General features: G+C 42.3%; 1 protein-coding gene and 1 pseudogene across 3 annotated transcripts in view; one reads left to right on the top strand and one right to left on the bottom strand.

Annotated features, from left to right (window-relative positions):
• The window catches only part of PLEKHA5 (pleckstrin homology domain containing A5), a 143,797-nt gene that overhangs the window by 8,867 nt on the left and 124,080 nt on the right, over positions 1 to 10,850 (bottom strand). For both annotated transcript variants that reach the window (XM_008064322.1, XM_021715462.1), the window contains exons 25-27: positions 3,543 to 3,752; positions 1,633 to 1,773; positions 734 to 858 (exon numbers count right to left, since the gene is read on the bottom strand). In XM_008064322.1, coding sequence (XP_008062513.1) covers positions 734 to 858; positions 1,633 to 1,773; positions 3,543 to 3,752 — 476 coding nt within the window. The remainder of the gene's footprint in view (positions 1 to 733; positions 859 to 1,632; positions 1,774 to 3,542; positions 3,753 to 10,850) is intronic.
• LOC110596189 lies at positions 8,391 to 8,855 on the top strand (annotated as a pseudogene). The gene has a single exon (XR_002482305.1). The product of XR_002482305.1 is annotated as a 40S ribosomal protein S15a pseudogene (transcript).

Below are 10,850 nucleotides of genomic sequence, written 5' to 3'. Positions count from 1 at the left end.
GAGCAGCCACTGACTCCAGTCTGGGCGACAGAGTGAGACTCCAACTCAAAAAAAAAAAAAGAAAAAATATCTCTGATAGATTTTTGTATTAAGAGGCATAAATTTTTTTTTTTTTCTTCCTCAATTGAAGTCTCACTCTTGCCCAGGCTGGAGTACAGTGGCAAGCTCACGGTCACCGCAGCCTTAACCTGCTGGGTTCAGGAGATCCTTCTGCCTCAGCCTTCTAAGTAGCTGAAACCACAAGCGTGAGCCACCACACCTGGTCAATTTTTTTTTTATTTTATTTATTGTAGACATGAGGTCTTGTCAAATGCCCAGGTTGGTCTTAAACCCCTGGACTCAGGCAATCCTGTCACCTTTGCTTCCCAAAGTGCTGGGATACAGTACCCAGCCTATTTTTTGCTATATTTCTTAACTTGTCTCTACAAAAAAATAAAAAAAATTAGCTAGGCATGGCAGTATGTGCCTGTAATTCCAGGTACTCCAGAGGCTGAGGCAGAAAACAGAAAAACTGTCTGAGCCTAGGAGTTGGAGGCTGCGGAGAGCCTTGATGGTGTCACTGTACTCCAGCCTGAGTGACAAATAACCTGATTTTAAAAAAAACAACAAAAAAGATCCTACGGCTTTTGATTAGCTAAGCTGGCACAGGAATCCAATACTTTTTGACCCTGAAGATGTATTTTTAAGCACTTACAGTTTTATAACTGATTCCTTTGTTTTTCTTAAATATTACCTGTATGTAGCATCTTCAGGCATTTCTTCTTTGTTTCTTTCTTTATCCATCATTTCCTCAGAATTTACTCCATTTGGCTCAGGTTCAAAAAGCATTTCGTAAAAAACATTTTCAGTTTTTTTAAACTAGAGAATAAAAAGAAAAATTTTCTTTACAAAGCATTCTTACTATGTTTAATATTAGCAAATCTAAAATAATTCCAAAATACAGTTCACTAAAAAAAAATTATACCCTGTCAAATATTTACTGATAATAAATTTAAATTCAAGAATACTGAAAGTATTACCATTCCTTACTACTAAGATGCAAAAAGTTACTTGTCCAAAGAAATGATATACATTGCTAAGACCCAGCTGTTGTGATGTAAGATTCTTTAATTGGAATTAATAGTAATTCAACCTAGTCTTGACGATTATATTTTAAATGTTCAGTTAACACATATTTTGAAATGGCTGAATACATTAATTAAATTAAAGAAAACCTGGCTTGGCATGGTGGCTCAAGCCAGCACTTTGGGAGGCCGAGTATTGTCTGAGCCCACAGGTTTGAGATCAGCCTGGGCAACTTGGTGAGAGCTCACCTCTACAATAAATCAAGAAAAATTAGCTGGGCATGGTGCTATGTGTCTGTGGTTCCAGCTACTTGGAAGGCTAAGGCGGAAGGATCGCCTGAGCCCAGAAGTTTGAGGCTGTGGTGGTTGTGAGTGTGCCACTGCACTCCAGCCTGGGGCGACAGAGTAAGACTCAGACTCGGGGGGTGAGGATTTAAGAAAACCTGTCTTTTCATTTAGAGGTATGACCTCTGTGACTGAAAGAAACATACTTTTATTTTCAACCTTACCACTTGATCTAATCTTCAAAAATCTACCTTCATGGACTATCTGCTCTAAAATAATCTACCTCTTTGCTCAAATCCTCATTTTGGGGTTCAGCTTCTTTTAGTCGAACAATTTCTGCTGCAGGAGCTTCATGATTTGGCTTTACATCATTTTCTCTAATGACAGTGTCCAGTTCCTTAATGTTGTCATCTCTCTTTCGAGTCTGCCCAAAAGATATATAACATTTTTAGATTCATACTGTGTATGCATGCATATTTTATCTACAGTGCCTGTCAACTTTTAAAATAATAAGGTGAACCTCCACTCACAAAAAAGTTTCCTTATGAAGACCTGCCTGGGCAGGCGAGACCTCATCTCTACAATAAAATCAAAAAATTAGCCGGGCGTGGTAGCACGCGCCTGTAATTCCGGCTACTCGGAAGGCTGAGGCGGAAGGATCGCCGGAGCCCAGCAGGTCGAGGCTGTGGTGGCCCGGAGCGGCCACTGCACTCCAGTCTGGGCGACCGAGTGAGACTCCAACTCAAAAAAAAAAAAAAGAAAAAGAAAATCAGTATAGGTAATTTATACATACATAGCAATATTTCACACATTTTCCTCATCTCTTTTTAAAACATCATCCACTTTGTAATTTGTAGAATGTGCCATTTTCTAACTGTTGGTTTGTTTAATCTCCATTAGCAATGCCTGCTTTTGATTAGATGGGAGGGGATGTCTATTAGAACAGGAAAGCATTTTCAGCTGAAGCATTCGGTTTATTTGATTACATATAAACAAACATTCAGATACTGCTACTAAGTAACTAACAGGCAAAGACCAGACAGAACCTACTAAAAGGCTGGCTAGAAGCTACCTCTGTATTTATGATGAGGGGTAACAAACAAGCAAAAAGAGATAAAATGGTGTCACTTCACAAGGCTGAAGTTGAGCTATGACTGATAGACTTGGAACTGTTATTCAGAAGCTCTTTCTCAATTTAGGTCATGTTAAATTAGGACACAGGGTAATACATATTTTATTGGGAGGGGAATTGGGGACTATCTTGGTAACCTGAATGGCATTTTATACTTGTTGAAAGACTTTTATTTTCTTAGTGTCTCCTGAGTAGTAGACAGTGTAGGTTGTATCATCACTTTACAGTCAAAGAGGATAAGTCAAGACCATAATTGGTACAAAGGCATACAAGAAGTCTTTAGCTTTGGTCTCTTGAGCTCAGGGTTGTTTTCATTTTACTTAGTTGCCTTAGCTTATTATTATAAGCATTACATAATACAAAATATCCATAGTGCAGACCTTCTAAGACCCATCAATCATGTAACTATGATTCTAAAATTCAAGTGATATTAGATTTGTACATAAGAATCATGAAAGAAGCCATGCTTAGTGGTTCAGCCTGTAATCCCAGCGCTTTGGGAGGCTGAGGTGAGTGGATTGCCTGAGCCTACGGGTTCGAGACCCACCTGGGCAACTTGGTGAGACCTCATCTCTACAATAAATCAAAAATTAGCCAGGCATGGTAGTGCGTGCCTGTACTTCCAGCTACTTGGAAGGTTGAGGTGGAAGGATCGCCGGAGCCCGGCAGGTTGAGGCTGTGGTGGCCGGGAGCAGCCACTGCACTCCGTCTGGGTGACAGAGAGAGACTCCAACTCAAAAAAAAAAAAAAAAAAAATCATGAAAGACAGCTGGGTGCGGTGGCTCATGCCTACAATCACAGCACTTTGGGAGGCCATGGTGAGAGGACTGCCTGAGCCCATGGATTCGAGACCAGTCTGGGCAACTAGGTGAGACCTCATCTCTGCAATAAGTCAAAAAATTAGCTGGGCATGGTGGTGCACGCCTGTAGTTCCAACTACTTGGAAGGCTGAGGCAGAAGGATCGTCTGAGCCTAGCAGGTTGAGGCTGTGGTGGCTGTGAGCGTGCCACTGCATTCCAGCCTAGGTGACAGAAAAAAAACATGAAAGGCAGCCGACATACCTGAGCAACCCTGAATGGATTATCCCTTAAAGTTGAAGGGCTCTGTAAGGGTGACTGGTCTGAAACACCAATAACGTTTATTCCTTTTTTCTTTTCCCTGAGGCATGCTTGTTGATGTCTCCTTATTCTTTCCATTTGCTCTTCCACAGTCATCCTAGGTCGAGTACTTTCAGCTAAACAAAGCTGTTCCACTGCACTTCTTGGTCTTTCCTTCAAATTAAAAATAAACATATAGATATATAGATATAGAATAACTTCTGTAAACTATAACAGAATAATGTAAGATGCATTTATTTTGTTTTCAAAATCACAAGTGGAGACTTTGAATGCCATTTAGATAACATCAGAAAGGCAAATCAAATCAAATTATTTTATCCTTAACTTGTAATTGATAATGCATGGTCAATGATAGAAAGAAAGACATGCTGGGTGCAGTGGCTGATATCTGAAATCCCAGCATTTTCGGAGGCCATGACGGAAGGACTGCTGGAGCCCAGGAGATCGAGACCAGCCTAGGCAACATATCGAGACCCCAACTCAACAAAAAAATTTAAAAATCAGCCAAGGTGTGGTGGTGCACAGCTGTAGTTGGGAAGCTGAGGTGGGAGGGTCACCTAAGTCCAGGAGTTGGAGGCTGTGGTGAGCTGTGATCAGACATTGCACTCCTGCCTGGGTGACAGTGAGACCTTGACAAAAAATAAAACAAAAGAAAAAACAAAGAAGGAATATATATAAAGGAGGAGAGGAAGAGAAGAGAAGCAAACATAGGGAAAGCATTTTTTTGGTTAAAAAATAACAAAGAAGTTCAATTTCAATGAGCCTGGGTAAAAACCAAACAAAACAAACTACAACAAAACTCATAAAAGGTTATGGCAGTTCTGGAGTAAGCCTATCCCATGATCCTGAAACAGAAAAGTGCATAAAACTCAAACTAAGAGAAAAAGGGGGAGGGCACAGTATTTAAATATTAGACATTTCTTGGGCTGGGCATGGTGGTTCAGGCCTCCCAGCATGTTAGGAGGCAAGGTGGGAGGACTGCTTAAGTCCAGGAGTTCGTGATCAGCCTGGGCAACATAATGAGACTTCGTCTGTACAAAAAATAAAAGAATTAGTAGATATGGACGCTACTTGGGTGGCTGAAGGAGAAGGATCACATGAGCTCAGGTAGTCAGGGATGAAGTAAGCTGTGATTATACTCCCACACTCCAGCCTGGGTGGTGACAGAGACCACCCCCAATCAAAAGAAAGAAAGAAAGAAAAATAAATGTATTTATTTATTTAATATTTATTTATTTTTGAGTTGGGAGTTTCGCTCTGTCATCCAGACTGGAGTGCAGTGGCTGTTCCCGGCCACCGCAGCCTCGACCTGCTGGACTCCGGCGATCCTGCCGCCTCAGCCTTCCAAGTAGCTGGGACTACAAGTACGCACTACCACGTCCAGCTAATTTTTGATTTGTTGTAGAGATGAGGTCTCACCAAATTGCCCGGGCGGGTCTCGAACCCACGGGCTCAGGCAATCCACTCACCTCGGCCTCCCAAAGTGCTGGGATTACAGGCTGAGCCACCGAGCCTGGCCAATTTTTATTTATTTGTTGTAGAGACGACGTCTCGCCTTGTTGCCCAGGCTGGTGTCAAACCCCTAGGCTCAGGTGATTCTTTTGCCTTGGCCTCCCAAAGTGTTGGGAAGACACATGTGAGCCACTGTGCCTGGCCAGAAATTTATTTTATTTTAATAAAAATGCAATGTCTTAAGTCACAAATTTACTGTAAGTAAACTAGCAGAGGAAATACCTTTAGATATTTCATTATCAGTAATGAAACTACAAAAATAAATATTTTCTATGATTTAGCCTGTCACAGTTGAAGACTTTTATATATATGCATGTACCTACCTATACACATATATACATATATACATACGTACACACATATATGTATGCGGTTGACCCTTGAGTAACATGGGTTTAAGCTGTATAGATCTACTTATACAGGACTTTTTTCTTTTCTTTTGAGTTGGAGCCTCACTCTGTCACCCAGACTAGAGTGCAGTGGCCGCTCCTGGCCACCGCAACCTCGACCTGCTGGGCTCCGGCGATCCTTCCGCCTCAGCCTTCCGAGTAGCTGGAACTACAGGCGCGCGCTACCACACCAGGCTAATTTTAAAAATTTATTGTAGAGATGAGGTCTCGCCAAATTGCCCAGGCGGGTCTCGAACCCGTGGGCTCAGGCAATCCACTCACCTTGGCCTCCCAAGGCGCGGGATTACAGGCTGAGCCACCGAGCCCGGCTAGGACTTTTTTCAATAAAAGTTACACTGAGTGTGCCTCCCCCCAACCTCTTCTACCTCTTCTGCATCTGTCACCTGAGCCAGGAAGATAATCCCAGCTCTTCCTCCTCTACTTTCTTAGCCCACTCAGTGTGAAGACCATGAGGATGAAGACCTTTATGAAGATCCATTTCAACTGAATGAATGGTAAATATATTTTCTCTTCCTTATGATTTTCTTTTTTTAAAAATATAATTTATAACTTATTATTATTATTTTTTAAAGGGACGAGGTCTTATTAGGCTGCCCAGGCTGGTCTCTAATGTCTGGGGTCAGGCAATCCTCTTGCCTTAGCCTCCCAAAGTGTTAAGATTACACGTGTGAGCCATTGCACCTGGCCCATTATGATTTTTTAGTAAAGTTCTTTTTCTATAGGTTGCCCTTTGTATAAATACAGTATATATTAAGTATGAGTTCATTGACTGCTCATGTTACCAGAAGGCTTCCATTCAGTAGTATACTACTAGCAGTTAAGTTTTGGGGGTGAGTCATAAGATATACTCGGGTTTTCGATTGCATAGGGGGTTGGCACCCCTAACACCTATACTATTCAAGGGTCAACTATCTATATATCTAGCTCATTTTAATGGTTACCCCAACATGTTTCCACTTAATTTTATATAAACTGAAGGGTTTAAAAATATTAGTCACATTAAACAACCAATTCTCATTTCTTACTTTTTCCTAAAGTTTTAAAACAATATTGGTCTAAGATTTCAAACAGTACTCTAAGAATTAGTCATGTTGGCTAGGTGTGGTGGCACATGCCTGTAATCCCAGCACTTTAGGAGGCTGAGGCTAGAGGACTGCCTGAGCTCACGGGTTCAAGATCAGCCTGGGCAACTTGGCGAGACCTCATCTCTACAATAAATCAAAAGAAAAAAAAAATTAGCCGGGCGAAGTGGCATGTGCCTGTAGTTCCAGTTACTTGGACTGCTGAGGTGGTAGGATTGCCTGAGCCCAGCAAGTTGAGACTGCGGTGGCCGGGAGCATGACACTGCCCTCCAGCCTGGGCAACAAAGTGAGACTCCAACTCAAAAAAAAAGAATGAGTCATGTTAGAGATAAAGAGGACAAGTGGATCCAGATCTTCAATTTTCATGGAGAAAGGAAACACGATAATGCTCTCTGCAGGAATCTGCCACCGCTTCACAGTGGATGAGAACTACACAAAGGCCATGTGACTGTGAGAGATCCAGTGTGGACGGTGTACAACTGGCCAGCTGACCATTTCGAGGCCCGAGGACAGTACCTGAAGTTTCAGAAACAGCACAGCAGCTGGGAACTAGCATGTACCTTGTAGGGGTCCTACAAATAGTAACCAAGCAGAACATCAATCATTTTCTCTTGGCTTTTGTAGGGTAGATCTGAGGCTAGGTAACCTTTCCTTCTGATGTTATTTGATCAGACAATTGTTTTTTTGAGTTGGAGTCTCACTCTGTCGCCCAGACTGGAGTGCAGTGGCCGCTCCCGGCCACCGCAGCCTCGACCTGCTGGGCTCCAGCGATCCTTCTGCCTCAGTCTTCCAAGTAGCTGGAACTACAGGCGTGTGCTACCACACCTGGCTAATTTTTTGATTTACTGTAGAGATGAGGTCTCGCCAAGTTGTCCAGGCGGGTCTTGAACCCGCAGGCTCAGGCAATCCACTCACCTCGGCCTCCCAAAGCGCGGGATTATAGGTTGAGCCACCGAGCCCAACGAGCTTTGGAATTTTAACAAGAGAATTTGCACACTATTTTTCTACATAACAGTTCTGTTATACATTTGTCTAATTTGTTATAATCACAGAAAAATCCCAAATCAACCTCATGTTTTAGATGGGCAGGTTGTTCTCCTTTTTTTTTTTTTCTTCTGATTTACAAACCATTGTGTCGAGGACTAACTTTCATGGGCAGGTTGTTTTCTAAGTTTTAAAAAAAATCTTCACATTGAAATTAATCTTTCATCATTTGTACATTTTTGTTTCCCACTGCACAGAGGAAACTCAAGCCTTAGATGTTTAAGTAAACCCTGTCTCAATTTTAGGATTAAAATATATGCAGGCAGCATGATAATAACATAAATATCCAGGGCTTTTTTCTGTCAAGTATTATTCTATTTCAATTATTAAACAATGTTGATCTACTGATTTTTTTGTTGTCTTATATATTCATTTTTAAATGGTCATTATAAATGGAACTTGTAGCCGGGCTCGGTGGCTCAGCCTGTAATCCCGCGCCTTTGGGAGGCTGAGGTGAGTGGATTGCCTGAGCCGGCGGGTTCGATACCCGCCTGGGCAGCGAGACCTCATCTCTACAATAAATCAAAAAATTAGCCGGGCGTGGTAGCGCATGCCTGTAATTCCGGCTACTGGGAAGGCTGAGGCGGAAGGATCGCCAGAGCCCAGCAGGTGAGGCTGCGGTGGCCGGGAGCGGCCACTGCACTCCAGTCTGGGCGACTGAGTGAGACTCCAACTCAAAAAAAAAAAAAAAAAAAAAAAAAAATAAATGGAACTTGTTCACTTTTAAGAATTAAACAGCTCTTTCCGCCATCTTTCCGTGCCACCGTGGTGCACATGAATGTCCTGGCTGATGCTCTCAAGAGCATCAACAAAGCCGAAAAGGGAGGCAAATGCCAGGTTCTTATCAGGCCGTGCTCCAAAGTCATCATCTGGTTTCTAACTGTGATGATGAAGCATGGTTACATTGGCGAATTTGAAATCACTGATGATCACAGAGCTGGAAAAATTGTTGTGAACCTCATAGGCAGGTTAAACAAGTGTGGTGTGATCAGCCCCAGACTTGATGTGCAACTCAAAGATCTAGAAAAGTGGCAGAATAACCTGCTTCCATCCCACCAGTTTGGTTTCATTGTACTGACAACCTCAGCTGGCATCATGGACCACGAAGAAGCAAGAAGGAAACACACAGGAGGGAAAATCCTAGGATTCTTTTTCTAGGGATGTAATGCATATGTACAAATAAAAAGCCTCAGTAGAAAAAAAAAAAAGAATTAAACAAGGCCAGGCATGCCTATAATCCCAGCACTTTGGGAAGCAGAGGTGAGAGGACTGCCTGAGCTCACAGGGTCGAGACCAGCCTGGGCAACTTGGTGAGACCTATCTCTACAATTAAAAAAAAAAATTAGCTGGGCATGGTGGCACAGGACTGTAGTTTCAGCTACTTGGAAGGCTGAGACAGAAGGATCACCTGAGACCAGCAGGTCGAGGATGCAGTGGCCGTGAGTGTGTCATTGCAGTCCAGCCTAGGTGACAGAGTGAGTCTCCAACTCAAAAATAAATAAATAAATAAGTAAATAAATAAAACATTAAAGAGATGATTACTTAAAAAAAAAGAATTAGTCATAAGCAAATATTAGCTTATTTTATACAATATACATCTTAAAGATCAAACTTTCTAGAATCTATAGAACAGAATCCATAGGTTTCTTTGTATCCTCTGGTCTGAGTTGACAGCAACTGACTGAGATTGTAATAGACATTACCAAGAGTTTCTGAAAGAACCCAGGGCAGAGGTAACTATTTCTGTGACCAAGCAGTATGTTTGGTTAATTGCTAAGATCCTTTTCCACTGGAATCTGACAAATGTCTGTGGGCCAGGAGCTACAGGTTTTAGACTATTTTCTTTTCTTTTTTTTTTATGAGTTGGAGTCTCACTCTGTCATCTAGGCTGGAGTGCAGTGACACACTCACGGCCACCCCAGCATTGACCTGTTGGGTTCTGGCGATCTTTCTGTCTCATCCGTCCAAGTAGCCAGAACTACAGGTACACGCCAAGCTAATTTTTTATTTATTGTAGAGACGAGGTCTCACCAAGCTGCCCAGGCTGTTCTTGAGCCCGTGGGCTCAGGCAATCCACATACCTCGGTCTCCCAAAGTGCTGGGATTACAGGCTGAGCCACCGAGTTTAGCCTTGACTATTTTCTATAATACAGAATGAAATTCTAAAGGGCCCAAGTAGAAACTAAAAGGAAAAGGAAAAGCCTAAAAGTCAAAGTATTTTTATGCTTATGCAAAAATGTTGTCACACTGCAATTTCCTTTTCCAAGTTACCATATTATACACAACTACTTTATTTATTGATTTATTTATTTTTTGAGTTGGAGTCTTACTCTGTCGCCCAGACTGGAGTGCAGTGGCCGCTCCCGGCCACCGCAGCCTCGACATGCTGGGCTCTGGCGATCCTTCCGCCTCAGTCTTCCAAGTAGCTGGAATTACAGGCATGCGCTACCACGCCCGGCCGATTTTTGATTTATTGTAGAGATGAGGTCTCGCCAGGTTGCCCAGACAACTCGAACCCATGGGCTCAGGCAATCCACTCACCTCGGCCTCCCAAAGCGCTGAGATTACAGGCTGAACCACTGAGCCCGGCTTACTTTATTCTTTTAAAAGACTTTTGTTGTTGTTATTATTAGAGACAGGGCCTTACTCTGTCACCCAGGCTGGAGTGCAGTGGCATGATCATAGCTCATTGCACCCTCAAACTTCTGGACTTAAGCAATCCTCCTGCTTCAGCCGCCCTAGTAGCTAGGACTACTGGTGTGTGCCACCACTCACGGCTAATTCTTTTGTTTTTGGTTTTGTGTAGACACAGTCTCACTATGTTGCTCAGGCTAGTCTTGAACTCCTGGCCTCCGGTGACCCTCCCACCTCAGCATTTTATAAATTATTATCGAGGCTGAACAATTTTCATGTTTGTGGAAAAACAAAACTCACTAATTTACAGATACTCCTCATATATTATGGAGCTTGTTTGTTGTATACATGGCAAGTATTTTTTTCTGTCATTGGTATCACTTATAAAACCTCCCAGTATTTTTCTGTTTGATCGCAACATATACTTTTTTAGTCATTTTTCATTGATTTGTTATTTTAGCATTACGATTTTCTTTTCTTTCTTTTTTTTTTGTTTTTTTTGTTTTTTGTTTTTTGAGTTGGACTCTCACTCTGTCGCCCAGACTGGAGTGCAGTGGCCGCTCTCGGCC

This window comes from Carlito syrichta, unplaced genomic scaffold, assembly GCF_000164805.1.
Source record: "Carlito syrichta isolate Samal-C Ts95f unplaced genomic scaffold, Tarsius_syrichta-2.0.1 Scaffold100633, whole genome shotgun sequence".
In the NCBI taxonomy this organism is placed as follows: domain Eukaryota; kingdom Metazoa; phylum Chordata; class Mammalia; order Primates; family Tarsiidae; genus Carlito; species Carlito syrichta.
Note: the sequence above shows the minus strand (reverse complement) of the source record. Positions and strands in the feature narration are given on the sequence as shown.